This window comes from Cariama cristata, unplaced genomic scaffold, assembly GCF_000690535.1.
Source record: "Cariama cristata isolate BGI_N322 unplaced genomic scaffold, ASM69053v1 scaffold20075, whole genome shotgun sequence".
NCBI classification, from domain to species: Eukaryota; Metazoa; Chordata; class Aves; order Cariamiformes; family Cariamidae; genus Cariama; species Cariama cristata.
Genome location: NW_009617240.1, coordinates 49,072 through 72,829, shown reverse-complemented (window position 1 = coordinate 72,829; position 23,758 = coordinate 49,072). Strand labels below are relative to the sequence as shown.

The window sequence follows — 23,758 nt, the reverse complement described above, 5'->3', positions numbered from 1 at the left end:
CTTCAGTGCTTGTGACCACAACTAACCCCATCAGCCAGGATTTGAATGTCTCAATACAGACAAAACAAGAAATTACATTTTATCTGAAACTCTCTAATTCTGTTTCCACTCTATAGTTCCTTTTTATAAACACCCTAGGCAGGTTCAGCATTAGAAATGTGGGGACCTGAAGAACAGCATCCTTCTCCACAAATGAAGGCTGCCACAGCTGGCACTTCGAAAAAAGGTTTCTATTCTGTCCTGTACAGTTTGTATCCTGACATTTGTTTTAGACATACACTGTCAATTTCCTTTAAATCTCAGAAATTGGACTCAGTGATATGATTTTGGGACTAGTTTTGCACAGGTGAAGAAATTTTGTTTTAAAGTAAGTTTGCTTTGCTGAATACTGGACACCTTTCCAATAGTAAAATAAGTGAACAGTGTATGATACATTTTTGAAAGTACATTTTGGAAAGATAATAAATTCTAAGTTTGCAGAGACAAACAGGTCCAAGTCATTCAGCTCTATGTAAATAGTGCATTGGGTGCAGGTGCCCAGGTGCTGGTAGTTGGGGGCTGCAGGGGTGCCCTCTGTGAGGAGAGGCTGAGGCTGCCCTGTGTCTGACACAGCTGGTGTCAGCCAGCTCCAATGGCCCCACCGCAGGGCATGGCTGAGCCCCTCAGCCGAGATGGGGTCACCTCGAGGAAAATGTATTTAAGAAAAGACAAAAATGCTGCATGGCAGTGAGGAGTGAGGGAAAAAAGTGAGAAATAGCCTTGGTGCAGACACCAAGGTGAGAGAAGGTGGGGAGGAGGTGCTCCAGGTACCTAAGCAGAGATTCCCTTACAGCCCATGGAGAAGACCATGGTGAAGCAGGTTGTCCTCCTGCAGACCATGAAAGACCACACCAGAGCGGATATCCACACTGCAGTCCATAGAGGACCCCATGCTGAAGCAGGTGGACATGCCCTGAAGGAACTGCAACCTGTGGAGAACTCAAGTAGGAGCAGATTTTCTCCTGAAGGAAGCTGCAACCCATGGAGGATCCACACTGGCACAGGATAAAAGTGTGAGGAGGAAGAAGCGTCAGAGAGGGGCTGTTATGGACTGACCCCAACTCCTGTTCTCCGTCCCTCCCTGCAATGCTCGGGGAGGGGAAGGTAGAAGAGTCAGAAATGAAGGAGGGAAGTTAAACCCAGAAGAGAAAGGAGGGGGGAAAGATGTTTTAGTTTTTGTCTTTGCTTCTCATCATCCAAATCTATTTCAATTGGTAATAAGTGAAATTAATTTTCCCCAGGTCAAGTCTGTTTTGACCATGATGGTAATTGGTAAGTGATCTCCCTACCTAGTGATCAATTCACGAGCTTTTTCATCTTATTTACCCCCCATCCTCTTGAGGAGGGCGAATGAGAGAGTGGCTGGGTGGGTGTCTGGCAGCTGGCCAAAGTCAACCCACCATGACCGGATTAGCAATGTTAGGTCTTTTCAATGCTGCATACACCATACTCTCCTTGACTTCTTTAGCTATAAAAATTTGTTCCAGAATTGCATATCAATAAAAATGATTTTTATTAAGTAACAATGCTATTACAAACCCTAGTTTTTAATATTGATACTGAATTTACCCTAACTGTTCTAGTATAACTGTTTTCTTTCCCTTTTTTTTAATAATCACATAGACTGACATAAGCAGCTTTGTGATACAAGCATATATATACCTCACATGAATGAGGTACTGTCTTCAACATCTCTCCATGAGAGATTGTTTTGCTTTCTTCCTCTCCCCTAAGTCTTGTTTTCAATTGAACTGGTCAAACTTAACTTGTCACTTAATAGCAAACTTAAGTTTGTCATTAAGACTACTAAGTTTTGTCATTATTCTGCTTCAGCTTCATCAACGGAGATACTAATTCAGCCATGTAGGTTCTTTGCTACTTTTTTCCCAAGCTTTTCCATTTTACATTCTAATAGAAAACAACTATGTAATACCCCGTAAAGTGTCTCTTTATATAACATACCTCCAGCTTTCTCTGATATTTCTCACATTCCATTTGGCACTGTGAAAGATTCTTAGCTGTTTCTTGTTGCATAAGTTGGACATGTTCACTTTCAAAGGACTTTAACTTACTTTGGTGAAGAAGTTCAGCTACTTTGCTTTCTGTGCCAAGTTGCATTTGTCTATACCTAAAAGAAAAAAAAAAAAAAAAGAAAAAAGTTTTGATGATTCAAAAATAAACAAATTTAGAATACATGCTAGTTCTGTTCACTACAGGAATAAATTTCAGAAATTAATACAGTATTTCTAAGAACTTAATAAGTATTAGTACATTTATCTATATAACTATTGTAACCTGTATTTGAAACATCATTAGGAAAATTCAATCCTATCATGACAACCAAACACAGTACGTGGAAAACTCAGTCCATGGCTTTTCTGAATATGCGGTTAATGCACAATCAAATGACAATGACCTTACAGTATATCTTACTTTTTAAAATTGTTAGATCAATGTGAATATCTTTCTTGGTACACAAATATACACACCGAAGCCTTTTCATGGGAGAGATACTAAGGAGATGTTGTCTCCTGTTTCCACCACCATGTGTTACACGCAATGGGGAGAAGTGGTATTAGACATCAGTGATATCAGTGGCGCGTCCCTTGGGATATGCCTTTGAGATATCACGGATATCAGCCACACTGCTTTTTCCCATACCCAAAGATACAAAGAGACATCAGAACACAACGGTGTATTAATTTCCACAGTCATTCAGAACCACAGGTCCTTCTCAAAAAGCAGAAATGAAGTATATTTTTGAGAATATCACTATAAGGTAATAGTCACTTATAGGTGACAGATAAATACTGTTCCACTTGGAACTGGACTTCATTCATTCTCTTAATTATACTTAACAGGCAATCTCAAAAAAGAGAGGTAAAAAGTTTGCTGACAGACTACTAAATTACTGGACTGTAGAAAATGAGAGTGATGTGAACAACAGTAGAAAACCTTATGCATAGGAAATTCAAAGGAGATATAGGCAAAGTAAATCAGAGGTTGTAAAAATGATCCTAAGCACATACATTAAATGATAAACTCCTAGCTGACCGTTTTCATTCACAAGTGAGATCTTGGGGTTATACTAGATAAATCCATGAAAACTTTGGCTCAGTTTCAAATAATGGTCAAACCCAACATTTTGCAAATTATTGTGAAAACAATAGAGAAAACACAGAAATCACCACATAACTTTACAGTTTCATGCTGTTGCCTGCATACTGAATGCAGATGACCGTTCCAGTACCTCACCTCACAAGGACTATAATGGAACTGCCAAAGCATCACAGAAGGGTAATAAGGATTACCTTTGACAACCAGCAACATCACGCACTTAAGCAGTTGCACGGTGTGGAAAAAATTACTTAAGTAAGCTAGGACTCTACAGCTTGGAAAAGATGGTGTAAGGAAAAGGAAGAAGTGAGAGGCCTGTAACATCATCAGTGGCATGAAGAATGAGATTAGGAATCAACTGTATTTTCTAATAGATGAATGAGAAGGCATCTAATAAAGCTAGCAGATGCAGAATGAAACAAATAGAAGTCATTCTTCAGACAGGAAAGCTGTGAAATTCCTTACCACAAGATGCTGTGGATGCTAAAAATTAACACTTACTCAAGAGGATACTGAACAAACTTGCAGTAGAGAAATCCTTTGACAACTATTGAATGCAAGATGGTACTTCTCACACAGAAGTCATTTAACAACAAATTGTTAGAATGCCAGATAAACCTTTATTCTAACCCAGCATGGCTGTTATGTTAGCTGTCATTTGTCAAATAGCAGTTGCAACACAATTCCATCCTATTTAGCGCCTGATCTTTAGTTGGGATTGAGTGTTTAACAAAAACAAGGAGATTACTTCCAGTATTTTCCCTGAGGATTTCAGATGTAGGAATGTTTCTAAGGCACAAAAAGGAAGCACTTTTCACTGGAATTAACCTGAACAGAACAAACAGGTGTCATCATGATGCCCTTTATAATCACTCTGTAGACATCCATGTATGAGTAAACAATCGAATGCATGAATGAGATTGTTCCCACACAGACTGCATGAGTAGAGGTTGGAAGTTCTGCCTACTGAGCTCATGAAAATGTCGCTCTTTTTAAAACAATTTTCTTTTTCAATACTATGACATTTGTTCTCAAACAGAGTTACTGCACTCAAACTGCTAAATGCCAATTATCTGGTTACTGACTACTGCTGTAAATTTTGCTTGAGGATGCTTTTCAAGTGCTGATACTTTTAGTATTTCACCACTGCTCCCTGACTGTATGTTCCTATTTTCATTTTACGGCACAAAACCAGCACTCTTACGTTCTCCACACTTTGTACATGATTGGCTGCAGACATGATGCTAAATCTGTTCTGCTATACATATTGTTTATAATCCTGGGAAGAACGTTTTGTTCCAAAATGAGTAAGTCTTCACAAAGATACATGTCATCCAGCCAACTGATGTGTGATGCAACAGACAAATGAAATTTATCTACCAGTCACACTTTCAACAACAAATTCATATCTTCTGCCTTTACACAAAATAAATGGCAATGCCTTCCTGTACACAGCTTCAGACCTTAAATTACTCTGAGGTTCAATGAACTGTTCTGTACAGAGTTTACACACTGGAAACATGCATAAACATAGGCTACGCATACTTCTCTGTACCTACTTTCTATACTTTCCAGAGGAGCCCGTAGTTCTCTGATGATGTTGTAAGTCTACTCAATCAGCTGGGTGCTTCCAGAGCTCACTTATTAACCCAATCACGAGCAGTAACTTCAGAAAAAAAATTTTGTACTTTGTTTTGGAAATTTGGAGTAGCTACATGTGCATGATCTGTTTTGTACTGGTAACATTATGAAGGGTCGGTTTTCTTTTGACCTTACTACACTGTTGAGCTCACTAGTAACTCCTCCATTGTAGCACCATCCAGAGTTTCTTTGTCATATTTGCTTTTATTTGGCCGGATAGTATCTCTGGCTTCTTGGCGACTATTCCAGCACAAGTGTGTGTGCATGTGTGTAGAGAGTCATGTAACACAATGTCAAAATACATTCCTTAATCTGCTTATATGGTCTCTAAGGGAAAACAAAAGAAAACAAAACCACCCTATGCGTTAACACTACTATTATGGAAAAAAATAGTGGAATGTGGGTCTGCAGGATTTTTCTCCATCAAGAAATTTTAGCAAACTTGATATACAGTACAGGTTTTTGTCTCACAGAAGAATGAGGGTTGGGCATAAGAGGGAAATTACAGAGTGAGCTAACGAAAAAAAATGGAAAAAATCCCACATGTAAGAATCATCTGGAAAGAGGTCTCAGCTTCATTATATCTCTGTGCCATTAGGCTGACCAGTCAATAGTGCCTGAAGTTTGCTAAAGCAGAGTGACACAATGGTTATCAAAAAGACTATTTCTAGAATAAAGTAGGAGACAGAATATTCAGAGAGGGACTTAAAATTCTGGTTTGCAAGGATGGTTTTAGGATTTTTTTGATCAGAGGAGTCTGTTTTGCAAACGGTGGATAATGACATAATAACTTTTCAAAATCTGCATACAATGAGAGTAAATGGAAAGATTTCATGGTAAAATCATGTAGTCTGCATGCTGAAGAAAGTATGGTAGCCAACTGTTTTTTGAATGGAGGAACTACAAAACACATCCAGCACAGCCTAATTTAATATTGATATTAAAAGATTTCTATCATATACTTGTATGAAATTCACTTAATATTTCCAACTTCTTATAAGCACCCCATAGTACTGGGATAGCAATTCTAATCTGTTTTTACCTAACAGAAAGAGACTTTTTTACCATTGTCTATCCCATTGACAAAACCCGAGATGTACAGCAGTATTCCTCATGAATATGAGGAATGTCAATGAATATGAAAGAATGCCAAGCAAGTAAATGCAAATAATACATCTTCCAAAGGAACTCCTACCAAAATTATACAAAACACCAACCCTAATTTTGCAAATTTGATTTTGCAAATTAAAGCTCTTTAGGATATATTTTATACAGTATTTTCAAGTTCAAAAGTGGAAAAAAACCCTTTAAATTGTGAAATCATCCTGACTCCACAGATGGGTCAGTTCCAGGTCTAAGATCTTTAGAGTAATTACAATATACTCGTACAAATGTCTGTGCTTTGGTTCAATGCCAAATTTGCAGGGAAACCTAAATGCTACAGATATTTCCTCCCTAACCTGTCCTATTGCAACCCTCCCACTTCCAGCCCCAACATGTCCTCTAATGTTCCTGCTCTTTTCCCTCTCTGTCCCAGCATCAGCCCAGATCTCTCCTGATTTCCAATTCTATTTTCATTCTTTCTACTGGGGGCATCTGTTTTTCTTCTCACCTGTGTTCCTGGCCTATTCAGCTTCCATTCCTATCTTACAGCCCTACTCTCCATCTGCTGGTTTTCTTTCTCTCTTTTCCTATATCACCCTCATAGTTTGGCATCCTTCATCAAATCCTACCCATACTTCTTTAAATATGAGGTTCAAATCCCAGTTTAATTTCCTCACCTTTTGCAACTGAGTCTGGCTGTTAAGGTTTCCTCACTTCCAAAGAGCCCAAAGCTAAGTATAAAAGTACAGAACAGAATCTTCCTTACTCTTCGTTGTGTCACTTGGAGTCACAGAGGAGTAACAGCAGTCTAGACAGGCCTAAATTAAATTCAGTCACGTTACAGACTGCACATACTCTGTCCATACATGCAGCAAACTATGAGACTCCAGTTCAGACATGCTCACTCAAAGGATCTTGTTTTCACTGGTTCTCTTTCTGATCCTTGGAACTAAAAACCAGTTGGCTTGTTTCTCAGCGATCAAAAATTTCCCATTAAGTAAGTTCACACACTACCCACTAAAGTAACTGAACATGTAGGAACTCTGATCCTTAGTTTCAAATGCTTTCATTGCTCAGCTTCTGAAGTATTGTAAGTCTGATGCAAGAAAACTGTCATTCTTCATTTAAATACACGTATTTAATGGAAATTGTTACACTAACTATAGGTATTTTCAGTCTTTTGTACCATTTATTGCTTCATTAATGTCTATAAATATATTCAATTATTTCTAATCTGGACTAAAATAACAATGCACTTAGTAACAACAAATTTAAATACCTCCAACAAAAGAAAAAAACCCCTCTGAGTATAATGATTAAATAGAAGATGAAGCATGCCATCTACAAATTGTTTAAATAATGAAAAATTTGTTTGCTGAAATAGTTTTCACTTCAAATTTGTTTTCCCCAAATAACATGCTGAGAATTTTTTCAGCACAGCATTCCTGTTTCAGATCATTATTAAAAAAAAAGTCCAGAAACATATAGCTTAAATGCTAAAGGGTAAACATGATTTAACATGCAAGTTCTTGCCAGATGTTACATTTGCTTCGTATCAAGTAATTAAACATACAGTACTTTTGCATGTGGTTTAGTAAAATCTGTTTGAGAGAGAAAGCTTAGAAGCTTTGTTTAAAGCTGCTTGCTTCAAAGCAGATTTTTCTGTTTTGCAGCATTCTAAGCATTTGTTATGTATTGGCCTCTGATCCTCATTCTGTCGAAACAACTTCCTCGGAGGCAACACTTCTACATACTATTTTGCAGTTTGTAGGAAGTCCTAGTCCCAAACATCCACATTCAGCAAGATAAACAGCTGTTTTACACTACCTGTAGTTTCAGGACACCTAACCCCTAAAATACCTATGCAGTAAGTGGAGTTCTTCAGTATGTAGAATCCATATATTCTTTCTACCCTAACTATACTAATGCCCCGTGTACATTACATTAGGCACTTTTCCCTGCAGTGTCTGATGAGAACATGCGTTCTTCCCCTGTATTCTTGTGCCTTATGCCAGAGAAAGAAACATGTTACCTGCTGCACAGATCTTCTCACTAACCTGTAACACAACTGGTAAAGAGCAAAGTTAAATGTGGGGTTGTAGAATATCCATATAAAGGGCACATCTTGATGAATTATTATAAAGATAGCTGCTTATCTTTGTGTTTATTCCACTAGGACAGCTACAGTGACCTAACTACCACGATGAGCATTCCATCTCTCTTAAAAATTGGAAGAATGAACATTACGAAAGATGAGCCTGCTTAAATATATCTGCTAAATGATGCTGACTAGCAGGGACTGAAATCCATCTTTGTTTCCTTGTCTCTGGCCTATGCAATTGTGCTTCCTTTTATTTGACTTTGACTCTGTGAAACTTAAGATTTGCTCCTGCACTGCAACACAGCTTAAACAGTAATGGTAGAGACTACTTCAGCCTAGCCTAGCCTAGCCTGTGCCTGGGAGTTATATTTCAGTCATAATAAACCTTCACTAGGGAGTTTTTGCTGGAGTTCTGATGGATGTCGAATCCACTCTTCCACTTCCTGAAAGTCTGCAGTTACTTTTGGGCTACTGTAAAAAAAGATGAGCAACTCCTGTCATGTTTTTTTAAAAAATGAAACAGGATGTGGTCGCTACTTTGTGTTAATTCAATGCTGCTGATGCATGCTTAGTTTGGTCAGAGTCACTTGTTATAACAGAGACTGTTATTACTTGGTTTAAGTAATCAGCAGCTTGATTCAGTTAACTCTTTTTGTTATTTGATTCAATGAAATAAACACAAAAATCTATTCAAATAACCTAACTGAACTTTATTAGTATAAAGATATTAATAACAGTATCCTTAACAAAAAGAAAGGACCTTAAGAAACCAGCAAGCAGATAACAAGGAATGGGATACAATTCTATTGTTTCCTCCTCAAAAACTTCTTTTTAGATACATAAATAGGAGAACAGAGCCACCCTGGTAATTTTTAGGAGTCTAATGGTAGTTGCTTTTCTCTTTGCCTATACATCTTAGTCAAGATGTACGTCCTTCTGTTCTCATTTATGTTTCTGAGGATGATGAATTCTAAATCTATGAAAAATTGTACAAACATGAAACATAGAAATCATCAGTACACATAGTTGGTCAGGAAATACCTACCAGAACAAGTATTTCAGATGTAGGCACAAAGATACCTAATTCATGAACCCAAAAATGGAAATTATCACCTCACAAGAGCCTTTGAATAAAACTTTAAAATAACTCCGAAGAAAGATAAAAGACTCCTCTTTTTCAAACAGGAATGCTACTAAATGAGTTATCTGAAGCCTAGTGAAGAGATACCAAAGGGAATCCCTTGACAGAATTCTCCTAAGTACAGGATAACAATCTAAAAGGAAAACATAGGCAAGTTAAAGGATGCAGACACCAGCAGCTCTACCTCAAGCCAAAAGCAGTCAGAAAAAACTGAACAGTTCTGTTGTTTCTGGCACAGCATCGAGACACTGCACAAAGCTACCTTTTGCATCTGTGTGCACTAGCACATAAAATAGCAAAAGTCTCCAATCTTGAAAGTATGAGAAACGTGTTGAACTGAGGTGGAAGGCGCTTCCGGAGAAGCAGCAGAATAAGCAGAATTAGACTTCTCATTGCCTAAATGACATCTTTGCTTGAATATATAAATACTTCAGGTTTTTAAAAATACACTTTGAAGTGACAGATTGAAAAAGATCCCTGCTCTGCAATATGGTTTTGTCTATTGTACATATATTAATCCAAGAGCAAAAAACCTGAGGTATATTTATCAAACCCTCATTATGTCTTTAGTCACATTCTCTGTGCACACGATTCTCTATTTGACTTCCCAAGGCATCCCAAACCATTAACTTTATTAAACCAATATTTTTATTTCATAGTTTACTTCAGTATTTGCAAAAATTGCCATGTTAACAAAGCCAAATTTTGTACTAAATCAACAAAAAGTCAAGGAAGAGTAGAGAGGCTTGTCCCCCAATAACATATATTGATTGATGTAGAAAATAATTACTTTGAAACGTAATTGTGAGGGGTTTTGATATGAGAAATACATATAACAGACATGAATGAAGAAAACGCCAGCAACTTCCTTGCTATAAAACACTAAAAAAAGAAAAACATCAACTTTTAGTGTTACCCTATACTAAATTTCAAATTTGTAACATACACTTAGAATTGTCTGGCTTGATAATTTTTTTCTGATGTTCATAATTATTTTTTTAAGCTACCATACAATGTCAATAATGATTCAACAATTTCTCTCCTTAAACCAAGTATTAGCTTTTCCAGAAATATTATTACTTCATGAAAATATTCTTTAATAATAGTATTGTTTGTGTTTCTGGAATATAATTGAAATAAATTGCTATCGTAGCAGATGAAACATACCTGAACAGATTTGGGGGATACCAAAGGCTACAGAAATTGTTCATTACATTTTTATTATTGTACTGCAAACATTGGTCTTCATTGCTCAAGCTAACTAAGAAATTGGAGTCAATAGTTACACAAAGAGTCTGAAACTGTTGCTTGAATTGGTTTTTCCTCTTGGATAAAATACACAAAAATGTATTTTTTAACAATCTCTACTCCCACTAGTTACAGAGGTTATTTTTTGTCAGACATTCAGTTAAATCAATATAAATATTTTCAGGTCTTTCTTGTGATTCTGGATAGAGCGATTATTACTTGCTAGGCTAGTTCAGTATTCAGGGAGTTTTCAGAGTGCCAATATGTGCATGCAGTTTTACTTTATATGGCTCAAATACATTTTGGTGTAGCATTACTGACCCTCTCAGTTTACAACTGGCCCTTAGCATATTTGCATGCATTCCCTTCATTGAATGTTATGGAGCAGTAATTTTTCAAGATAGTAGCTGAAACAAATCTAAGATTGATAATTAAAGAAACTCGACACAGCTATAACTAAACTACCAAATTTACGTGAAATTCTTGAGGTAAACAATCAGTCAATATTCCCCATATGTTGTAGATCCTCTACAGGGAATAGACTTTTTTCTTTTTCTTTTAATTAATCAATCCACACTAGTGCTGTCACTGTGAAAACAGAATACTGCATCCAAATATGCATGTACACATGTAAGTATACACACATACACACAAAACCCACTCTGAAAGAAATCATAAAACCTTCCTTGCTAAAGCTAGTAGATGTTTTGACTAATTTTTTTAAAAAATATAAACTTTAAACCTCTTCAGACACAGAAAAGAAGCTACTTAAAACTTCTGATATACACGTATTTGTCAAATCTAAACCATAAATGAACAAGAGAAGGGTGGTTGAAGGAAATAAACTCTCTGGATGTTCATGTTGACAAAGTCTGTTACATTTTCTATTCATTGACATTGTGAACATACTGATCTGTAAATTGCATATACTTTTCTCTCCAATCCTTTCCCTTTGCTCTCTTTCTATAAACTAGGTTGCATAAACAGTTTATTAAAATTAAAAACCAGAAAATTAATATTGGATTGCAAAAGTATTTTGAAAAAATATTATGGGTCATGCAATGGGTATACAGATGTGTTGTAGTCCTCTACAGAAACTACTACTGAGCAAAAGGTAATTAACCACCTCATACAACTTTGATAAAACTTTTGAGTAAACTCAGAGACTGAAAGATTAACAAAGATAACAGTCCAAATCATGACATTCAAGTCACATTTTACACATTAGAGACATAAAAAATTCCACACAATTTAAGAAGAAAAGAAACTTAAATATGTGTAAGCAATCTTATCCTTTACCTTCCACAATAGTATTTATTGTCTGTTGTTGCATATGCTGCTGTTCCTCTGATTTAATAGAAAATTCATTAAGATACTTCTAGATGTAGACATATACTTAATAAAAGGTAATTACTGCATGACTTTTAATTCCATTAATGCAAAAAGGGAAACAGACAATGTGAAATGATTGACAGAACAGCAGTTATATGAGAGACAACAGCAATACTGAAATGTCTCTCTCCTTTTAACAAATAAAATCTAAAAAGAACTAAAAAAGAGACAGCTACAAACAGAAGAAAAATGTTTGGAATGCCATATACCTCCTTAAAATAGTCAGAAATGTACATATAAATATTTAAGTTCTTAATTCCACAAATATAACTTGTATGTAATTAATACTATCAAAACTAAAATTCTTTTCTATACAGTGATGAGCAAAAGGAGCTTTTTGGGTGATTAGCAAGGAAAGAAGAAAAAGAAATGTCCTCACTGAAGCTTCCCAGAAAAGGATAGGAAGAGAAATGAGAAAGTAGGGACAAATCTTTTGAGAGAAGGCTAACTGGAAGACCATCAGACAAAGCTCCTCTGACATCTCAAAAGGAAAAGATATATGTTAACTACCGTATCAGCAGAGAGACTGCTCCCCCCTACATTTTCCCCACTGAAAGTCTGGCAGATTAGGTCAGAAGGTTAGGGTTCAAACTGCCATAATTTAGCAAATGATTGGTATGTCCTTTATATCACACATAACAGGTTTGATTTCCTGATAAGCAGAGTTCAAAGTACAGGCATACCTTGTTATCGGTCAAGGATGTGTTCCTAAAAGTGCTACAGTTAGCAATGATGGACAGCAAAGCAACTTTTCTATAAGAATTAACATAATGGAGGGTCTTGGCATTTGCAGTGACTTAAGAAATAGGCAAAATCTAAATATGAGACACCAGCATATTGCTGCATAATTTTCCATTTATTCCCCAGTAAAATTACCCCTTAAAAATAAGAACTCAACAATGCAAATGCAAAACAGAATTATTGAATAATTTAGGTTGGAAGGGATTTCAGGGAGTATCTAGTCTGACATCCTGCTCGGAGCAAGGTCAGCTATGAAATCAGATGAGGTTGCTCTAAGCCTTAGCCACTTGGGTCTTGAAAACTCCCAAGGAGACTGCCCACAGTATTGCTTGGCTGTAGTGAAAAAGTTTTTCCTTATACCAAGTCAGAATCTCCTGTTTCAACTGATATTCTCTCATCCTGCTGCGGTGCCCTGCTGTGAAAGGCCTGGTTCCATCTTCCTGGAGACCTCCTTGTAGGCACTGGTGTTACTGGTGTTAGGTGTCCCAGCCACCAGACTGAACCAGTCCTCTCCTCAACCTCTCACCATCGGGCAAGTGCTCCAACCCTGGCCGTTCAGGTGGCTCTCCACTAGATTCACTCCAGTTTATCATTATGTTACTTGTACTGGATGTACCAAAACTGGACATGCCTTGCTGTCTTGACTACTCCCCTGCTAATACAGCCCAGGATGCTGCCAGGGTACACTGCTGGGTAATACTGACCTTGTTGTTTACAAAAAAAATATTTGTTCCCTTCAAAGACAAGAAGGATGATGTGTAGTCACACACATGTTAATTTGCATTTCCTTATTAGAATTTGAATGCTACATAAAAGCCACTAAAATATTAAAAATCATGTACCAAAGACTACTAAAACTGTATGTCCAGCAGTTGTTTTAAACTAAGTACGATACCGGAAAAATACATAGATTTCCATCTGTCTTTCAGAACTTAAAGGAACTTCCATTAAGCTGCCTGCAGGCCATCAGGCATGCTTCTGTGCAACTGGGCAGCTCAGGGAAGTTTTTGTTAGAAGAGCACAGGATGGAAAGACATGATAACAGCTAGCTGGGATGGGTCTTACATAATGAAAGGATACTAAAATGATTGACAGACAAGCAACGGGTAAGGGAGCATTACTGGATCCATCTTCTTTCCAGTTTAAGATATGTGAAAAATCCTTTCCTATGCAGTGATGTAACTAGAACCACATTAACATTACTATTAAGAGAAAAACAAAGGAGACAGCATCAAGACCATTCATATAACTTAAAAAACAAGCTCATCAACTGCATTTCAGCTTTAGAGACAACCACCAAATAATAAAATATTGTACACTAGCTAGTTCGTTACAAGGCTTAAGATGCAGATATCTTTGTGTGTTCTTTATCCAGAAGTGAAACATATATTGCTTCTAAAAATTATTTTATTGAACTGTAAAAGTCCTTCAAATCTGAGAATCTTCTGAAGATACTGTAAGAACAACAAACACACTCAGACAACAGCATCAATAGCGTAAGAGAATATGGAAGATACTCTTACAGCCCAAACAAAAGGAAGGAGCTATAGTCATATTCTGCATGCTCTTAAAAGCTTCAAGCAGACTAACAAATGAATCCTGAACAGATACATCACCAAGCTGTTTATGACACTAATGAAACAATCTAATTTCTCCTCATTTCTAAGCAGGAAAAAGTCCAATGAACCTAAGTTTTCTATAAAGCAGCCTATTGCAATAAATTCTTCAGTTATCAAATTATCCTATATTACCTGCTGAGGCATGTGAAAAATGAAAATACTTCAAAAATGCAGTTAACTATTTTGAAAAATAATCAGTGAACTCCAAGCTGTCTCCACTCTTGAGCATATTTGCTTTCACAACGTAGTTTTCTATACTTTATCAGTCGTCTGACAAGTTTAAGAAAATTTTTATAGACAGACACAACTTTATACAGCTTTTCTACTTTTTCTACTACCAAAGTTATTAATTTGAGAAAAGTAGTATTGTGGGAAGCAGTTAAAAAAGAGAAAACAAAATCCAGGTTTGAAAAGAAGAAAAGGAAGTCAGAATTTATGAATTATGGGGACACTAACAGACTCTGCAATAAAAGTTTCAAGCATACCTTCTAAGAAGAGTCTTAAATGTGGGCTCCTGAGAGATCACAGCAAAAAGCAATGAAATTTATTTATTTTAGTGCATATAATTCTTACACTAACCAAGTTTTCTGTTTCTCTGCTTCCTCTAATTATGTCCAGCTCTCTTCTCCCTTCCTACATATCTTTATCTTAATTTTCATATTTTCCTCCCATTTTCTCCATTCTCTCTCACCATTTAAACAATTCTTTCTTCAGCTGAACTATCACAATCCCTGCAATAATCACACGTGAGAAGTAAAATTTTCCTTCTTCTTCTTGTAGTGGACTTGAAAACAAATATTTGTTCTTTCAGGTCTTTTCCCTTAATGGGACTTGAAGACATCTTTTTATGGTGGAATAGAAAGCTCCTACTACTCTGTGTGTTCAGTGCTTGTATCATTTTATCCCTACCATCATCCATTCTTTCTGCTAGGAGCCCTAGAATAAGGCTACATCTATCATGCAACCAATGAAGTAATTGAAGATGCAATTCTTGTACTCACTGAACAGCAGCTGGAAAGTTCCCTCTAACATAGCCATATTGTTAACATTAACTCCTTCGATAAAAGTAAAGGAACCCGTTCACTACACAGTATGTTAAAACATGGCTTTAACCCTTTGTATTCTTGTAGTTTACAAGAAAGACTTCCATTGAATGGGGACTTAGACACAGATAGGAAAAGTTAATTTCCCTTTAAAATTTGAAGAATGAACTGTTGCACTTCAGTCTGACCATGCCAGTTACCAGTTTTGTGTGCATATTTAGGTCATGACTGAAAAAGTCTAGTTACTACTGTACTTCAGTTAACCTTATTTTGTGTGATATGCAATTCTTTTGCCTTCTTTATTACAGGAAGGTTTAAGTAGATGGAGGTGTTTAATATTTTTCCACAGTACTTTAAACTCTATTCTACTCTGAGCTTCATTCTCAGCATTCCATTCTTTCACTGTGTGAACCAGGTTGGAACCAGACTCTAAGCTTAATCTAAAACCACCTTAGATAGGCTAATAGTTCAACTTGCCTTAATTCAAAATGGAGTCAGTCTTTCAGAAAACAAGAAAATCTGCTTACTGTCAGCTGTTCTTGAAGATGTGGTGTTTACAGGTAGATGACACTGAAGCATGCTTGTCCTGGCAATACTAATGGGCACATAGTCTAACACTTGGACTATTGTTATATAAACAGGGTGGAGTTTGGCCTGTATTTTCACTTCTTCCCAAACTCAGAATTCCTGGTAACCATAAATGGACATTCAAAGGTAAGGAGTAAAGAGAATGCGCTATGAATGTGCATATAGAAAACACAGCTTTTTCACACAGTTACAGGTAAATTTGATTTCTGCTTCAGGACATCCACAATGTTAGCAACTCCGAGCTGTACTCCCCACAAAACCACCATGCCTACGGGCAGGGAATCTTCAATAAGAACTGCAGAATTACCATCCTGAAAGCAACATAAAGCCTAAGAGTTTCAGGAGTTAAAACACAGCAGTGGAAATCTCAGGGGTGAACTTGTGCTGGGAACCGTCACTGTGACAGAGGCCTTAATAGATTATTATTACAAATATTAGAGCTCTTTCATCCCGTGAGAAAGCTCTGAGACACCAAGGTTCCCTAGGATCACTCTGCCACACACAACAAACTACTTAGAAGTTTTGAGTCTATTAATCAAATGAAAGCATGTCAGCTATACAAGCAGCGTAGAACTTCACTGCAGAAGAATAAGAGAGAAAGGAATTCTTCTTGTTGCCTAACAGAGATAAAGGGCCAAATATTTCAAACTACAGTATGTAATGAAGCAGTAGTCACATTACCTCAAAAAAAAGTCAGCCACCCAGCCATAAATAAGCCAAGAATCAGATTGACTCAGCCACACGTTAACAAATACTTCCTCGTATCAGGCTACCCAACATGTGTGATGAGAAGGAAAACTACTTCTGACAATCTGGCAGTACTCCTGATAGGGGAGGGATCTGAGGCTTACACGACAAATCTGACCCAACTTCAAAGCAAAATTTTCAAGAATACTAGCAGTCTCCTCAACTTCTACATCAGAATTCTTAGTTGATTATAGGTGACACGCATGAATACTGATAAACAAAGGAAACTGTCCTTAGACTTGAGTGTATGAATGCACATATGTGGAGACAATACCTAAGGGAATCAGTATTTCATTAAAAAGTTGGTAATTCTGGATGAATGCTGCTAAGATTTGCAGTTCATTTGGCCACAGCAGGTTCTCAAACAGAGGTCTCAGCTTTCAATAATGAAGAGCATTTTCCAAGACTCCAGTCAATACATATAAGCAGAACAGTAAATGAGTCTTCAGTCATCTTTGTGCTGAAACTAATAACAGTATATGAGCCCACTAGTATAAAGCTAGAACCGATACATTCAAAAACACTATGAAACGTGTATACGTAGTCTTAGATATAGCCAAAAGTAACCACAGACATCAGCTTGACTCACATAAAACAGAGGACTTTCCTGAATTAATTCTTGTTTGAATTAAAGTATGTCAGTAAGAGTAAAGTATACCCACTTTGATATAAATGGTATTTTAGAGTCTTGTCAAATTCTAAACAGGGATTATTTCAAAGTGGTCCATGGCTTAAAATGTTTGAACAATTTTCTTTGAACTTTCAAGGGAAATTCTCCCCTTCAAAGCAATAAAAAATACCAAGCCAATTCAACTCCGCCTGTAACACCAACATTGGGAAGATACACAATATTTAGCATTTTATCCCATCTTAAAATTGCTTCCTCAAAACAGAAGAAATTGTTCTTTATGAATCTGTTCCCTAGCCACAGAATGTAACACTATTCAACAGAACTTGCTTGTTTATATAAAATAGAACCTCTTTTTAAAGCCAAATGAATTATTGGTTATTTGCCACTTACCACCATGCACAACATTATAAATTAATCAAAGAATAAAACTTGTTACAACTGCAGAATCATCTCTTTTTCATCCATTATAGATGTTTTGAATTTTTTTGTCAGTGACAAGAAATATCTTTCCCAAGTTTCCTTGCTGGACTGTAAAGAATTACTTGTAGGTTTGTAAAGTTAATGACTTTGACAGATTTGAGAAGTTGTTACTTCTATGCCATATCTAGGGGCTTTTTTTTTTAAAAAAAAAGCAATTCAGAACAACTACTTTTCTTATTTAGGTAAAGCCATACACATTTTTTGTATTGTAGGAACCAAAATTGTCATCACTTAAATGCAATAGTGTGTGCCAGGATTTCTGGCACATTAAGTGCTACACTGTTGAGTCTGTGCCATTACCTTTCTTGTGTTTCTACAAAAGATATAGCATTATTATACACGATGCTACATAATTCATTACTTTTGCCTCATTAATACTTTTCCTTCACTTTTCAAGTTTCCATTTACTCTATTATTTTATATTCTTGCTAAAAATGACAATCAATCTCTTATGTGAATTATTTTCTATAGCACATGGAATGAATTTAAAGACTGTAGCTGATCATGTCAACATTAAAATAGGACAAATATGTTGCTTTGGCACAGTAAAGTCAAATCCAAGCCACAAAAGTTTGGATTATGTACAGACAACTCCCCTCTTCACCATTCCTTGGTATGCTATCATTTATACATGCTCTACAATATGAAAATACAAATGATCAAAAAAATTCTTGCAAATATATTTACTTAAAACGAGGAATACAAGAAATTAGGCGCATTTGAAATTAAGAAAAGGAGAGATCAGAACTATTTCTTTCATTCAGATATTGCAGATTTACTGAATTGGAACATAACCCTTGACAGTCTGTACAACCAACATCTACACCTCAAGTACCTTTGACTCCAGTCTAGACTAAGGCATCTTAAATTCATTTTTTCTACTTTGACCTAAGTTAACTACTGTTTGAGTGTTTTCCTAAAACACTACATTTCTCAGCTGTAACAGCATCTGTCATTCTTGGCTTGGAAGCAAGCTCTTATATGAATGTGAGCAATCTTTTTTTGCTTCTTTAAAAATGCAGGGTATGTTCAACAACTGTACTATGGATCTATAGGAATCTAAAGCATGTGTTTAAAGTAATTCAATGCATCTCTCAGATCATGATCAAATACAGCATGCAATATGATTAATAAAATAAACAGCATACTGCAGTATTTGGTATTCTTATTAAGACAGAAAATAGGACCATAAACTTTGTGGAGATGAAAGTAATTAAAATATACACTAGAAGGAGAATTATAACTTACATATTATTTTTATGGATTTAATAAAGAAAAGTCTATTGCTATCACAACTATTTTTGTCAGATTTGATATTTTAAATTACAACAACCAAAGTAACAATACTTAGTGCTCTGGTACTAGTCTCCTATGAATTCCAGTTTCCCCAGCTCTAATGGCATGTACCGTTCCCATTCTACATTTCTCATGGACTTCAAATTAATTTATACAGCTTCAAAAAAAACAAATGTAGATACTGGAATTGTTCAAAAGAATACCAAAGAGCAAATCAGATCTCAAAAAAAAAAAAAAAAAAAAAAAGAGAGACCATTTGACATTGAAGCAACTCAAGAAGAGAAAAGCAACCTTTCTACAGTACTATTTAAAATATATTTCTTTCAGACTCTGTGACTGAGAAACCATGCTGTTATTTTTTCCACTGAGTTTCAATACTGAAATTGTGTGTGCATGTTTTTTGAATTCTATTAAAAAAAGTATTTTTTCTCAAGGCCTTCTCAAAGTATTATTACTTCTGTAAGTGTTATTAGTTCTCAAAGCATTATTATTATTAGCATACAATAAAGATGAAATTTCTGAAATTGTAATGTGAAAAAAATTATAAAAATAGCAAGAGGAAGAGGTCTTGAGCACAGTTCAGTTGGTAGGGTTAGAACTTAGATTTTCCTAAAGATCTAGAAAACCATTTATATATGTTAGTGTTGTATTGGCAAAAGTATTCTTTCATTTGGCACAATCACATTTCAGTTACCTTTTAATTTATTTTCTTTCTTATTTTAGGAGATTCTCATTCATTATATTCCCTCCACAGAAAAACAAACTTACTTTTTATTTTAGAAAATATATCATGGTTCTAATTTTCAAACAAATTTAGTTTAGTATTTCAGAAGACTGTTTTTAAATGGTTCATTTACTATTTTAGCATTAATGTGTCAGTAACAGAAAATTACTTTCTAACCATATTTAAAGATCATTGAATTGATAGGAAATGCACATACATGCAAGATCAACAAAGACAATCTTTTTCAGTGATCGTACATTAGCATATATAAATTTATCTGACTTTGTCATTTCATAGGAATGTACTAGCGCACCAATAAATGCTCCAAGAGTTTGCAATATGAATCATACATTATAATTTGTGCTGCTGGCATCTTGGCATCAATTTGAATATACAAGGATTTATTTTGTAGGGTGGTAAGTGGAGTAGGAAGGCCAAGGCAAGTAAATACAAACACTGCTGGAACTGCAAACATTATGGAAAAACAGTAAGTATTAATATCATAAGAGAGAATTTAAGAATTTAAGAAGCAATGCTTAAACACATCTAATCATTTCACAGGTGAGTTATAATACATAGGTAAAATATTAAAGTGTAGCAGGCAAGTGAAAGGTAAGCCTACTGTTTGAACTGTAACATAATTTATACTACTCTTCCTAAAACCCAGAATGTATTATAAAAAGGCATTCTTACAGATCAAACATTTTCTGTTTAATAGGATATAGAGGATAGTCCATAAAACTAGTAATTAGTAAAACAAATGTGACTAAAACCTACATATTTCTAAAAGACAAAGAAGTAGCACTAGTCCACATTTTCATAACAATTAAATCTGGTAGCTGCTAAATAAAATGTACAGAAGAGTTAAAACTTACGCAAGTACAAAAATTACAGAGAAAATGGTGTAATTTGTTTTATGATTTTTCATAACTACCTAATACAGAAAAAAAAATGCCTTAACAGGTTTGTAGGTATTGTTAAATTATAAAAACAAGGAAGCAACTTACAAGTATTTGCATTTTTCACAAATGTTATTTTTTCCCCCACAATTCAGTAATGCAAGTTCACATTGATTAGTATCATACATCAGAGTTAAAATTATAATTTTTGAAGCCTACTTCATTTTTTTTTTAGCAGTTCAATTTTTTTATACTATTGACACATCATTGAATACCTGAAGATTTGAAAGAATGTGTTAAGAATACAGATTAAAAACATGTTTCAGGAATTGTTGCTTAGACAATCATATCACATCTCAGTCTACAGAATGCTGTAGAAAAGGAAGATGGGATAGGAAAATAGAAATAAAACCTACTCACAGCCAATCTACTCTTATCTCACTAACATAAGATTGGTTTGCATTTCACATCAACTGAATTTACTCCACTGTTTACTTAGATGATATAGTTCATTACTACATCAGCTGTGTACATTTGAGACCACTAAGGTGCAAAGAGGAAGGAGCCAGGCTTTTTTCAGTGGTGCCCAATGACAGGATTAGAGGCAATGGGCACAAACTGAAACACAGGAGGTTCCCTCTGAACATCAGGAAACACTTTTTTTTCTTTTTTACTGTGAGGGTAACTGAGCCCTGGCACAGGTTCGCCAGAGAGGTTGTGGAGTCTTCATCCTTGGATATATTAAAAAGCCATCTGGACATGGTCCTGGGCAACCGGCTCTAGGTGACCCTGCTTGAGTGGGGTGGTTGGAACAGACGACCTCCAGAGGTCCCTTTCAACCTCAATCATTCTGTAATTTTTAAAATCTAAATTCAGAAAGGCTTTGGCACCTACCTGCAAGGTCCCCAGTATGATGGGTAGAAATCTAGTCACTGCAGTCAAAGGGTTATAAAGAATCCTTTGCAACCCTGAAGCAGCAATCTCTATTTGGTCAGCTGAATAGCTCTCCAAACCCCACTGATTGTGCTTACTAAGTTTCCACTTACTGTAATGGTATCTTGGACATTTGCAACTCCTTTGTAGTATCCATGCTGCGTACACTTACATTTAGGTGAGTTATCTCTCATGTTGAGTACGTGGAGCAAAAAGATTGCACATCTTCCAGAGTGAAGTGCCTCTCTGGTACACTGGAGAGTGTGATTCTTACATTAGTAGCGTAATCACAAAACCAAATAAGAATGCATATACAAATCCAGGACTTAGAGCAGGGCTAGAAAACTGAAGGTGGTGGCTCTTTTCATCCAGACACTTAGAACAGACTGAGGAAAATGATCTAGATTCATTGTGTGGTATCAGGATAATTAAACTGCTAACATGATCCAGCTACGCAAAAGACATACAGTTCCAGGAATCACTCAGGTAGATCTAGTGGAAATGATGGTATCATACAAGATAGAGCAGGAAATTATCTGAAACATTGTTCAGAATTCCAGTTATCTGTGTTGAAGGAAGGTCAAGATTAAAAGAAACAGTACTCAGATGTTCACAAGAACAAGGAATCTATCCCATGAGAAGTGAAATAAGCTACAATCTAGGAAAATAAAAGTCTGACTAAGATTTTAAGAAGGCAAAACAAACAGATATTTAAGGACTAATGCTGGCATCAGAACTCCTTATTATAAACCAGGAGAAAATAATCTTGGAACAGAAATTAAAACTCCATCTGAACATGACAACTAGAAGAGCTTCCACTAAGAATAGTACAGATCAAAGTTGAATTTATGAAAAGATGGTTACATGCAATGACAAAAGAATCAACGATCCAAAAGGTTCACCCTCAAAGTTGTGCTTATAAACCTTATAGGTAACTACTTTATTGCCAATATCCACACTTGTAGTTTTTCTGTTTGTTTGTTTGGTTTTTTTAATAATGGAAAAAGAAATGTAAAAAGACAATTAACTTTCTAGCTACAAAAAAATCTAAAAGTTGTATTTTAATTGCATTTTTATACTTTTTTTAGGATTTGAATGATCAGCTTTCACAAAAAAAGTCTCCCAAATTTGTTTATTTTTCCTCTTTTGTGGCATTTTGCTTAACATGCATTATGTATATCAACACTTGTTGCCAATAATTCTGGCCAAATTGACATAACTTCCAGGTAATACCAAAACTTGTTTAAATAATTAGGGAGACTGAGAGGGAAAGGACCAAGGTCTTGAACTTCCTGGGCGAGTGCTCAAAGCACATTACAAAAGAGGCAAGCTTAGCCATTACCTCCTCTTCTAACAGTGCTCTGGAGTGAACTCAACGCTTTTGAATGAGTTAGCCACGATCTAATAAAAACACGCCCTTCAGGGATTTGAACAGAGTTCAAGCACCTCCCTACCCATATCGAAATAAACACTTAGCTTTCCAAACCAGGAGACTTCCGAGCATGCACAGGGACCTCTACCTAAATGCGCTCCAACTTGGAATGCAGACTAATTTTAAGCGCCTGTGAGGTTAGGTGGTGCTTGAGAACAGGAGGTATTGGTAAGACTTCAGTGGAATCTAGTCAAGGAAAATCTGCCCCCAGATATCACTATGACAACCTGCTGGAAACCCATTAGCATGTGCAAAACCTGCACTTATCAACCACATATTATATCTTACAGTGTGGTGGGTTAACCCTGCCTGGATGCCAGGTGCCGACCAAAGCCGCTTTATCACTCCCCTCCTCAGCTGGACAGGGGGAGAGAAAATATAATGAAAGGCTCATGGGTCGAGATAAGGACAGGGAGAGGTCATTCACCAGTTACCATCATGGGCAAAACAGACTCAACTTGGAAAAAATCAATTTATTATTAATCAAATCAGAATAGGATAATGAGAAATAAACCCAAATCTTAAAAAATACCGTGCCCCCAACCCCTCCCTTCTTCCTGGGCTTAACTTTACTCCTGATTTTCTCCACCTCCTCCCCCGCAGCAGCACAGGGGGATGGGGAATGGGGGTTGGGGTCAGTTCATCACCCATTGCCTCTGTTGCTCCTTCCTCCTCAGGTGGAGACCTCCTCACCCTCTTCCCCTGCTACAGCTTGGGGCTCGCCCCACGGCAAGACAGTCCTCCATGAACTTCTCCTATGTGGGTCCTTCCCTTGGGCTGCAGTTCTTCACCCACAGCTCCAGTGTGGGTCCCTTCCCTGGGGTGCAGACCTTCAGGCACAG

At 36.3% G+C, this 23,758-nt stretch overlaps 1 protein-coding gene across 1 annotated transcript in view; it reads right to left on the bottom strand.

The window, feature by feature from the left end:
* PIBF1 (progesterone immunomodulatory binding factor 1) overlaps positions 1-23,758 on the bottom strand; it is a 119,596-nt gene that overhangs the window by 47,421 nt on the left and 48,417 nt on the right. Inside the window, exon 10 of the mRNA XM_009700467.1 lies at positions 2,002-2,167. Within this exon, the coding sequence (XP_009698769.1) occupies positions 2,002-2,167 (166 nt within the window). The remainder of the gene's footprint in view (positions 1-2,001; positions 2,168-23,758) is intronic.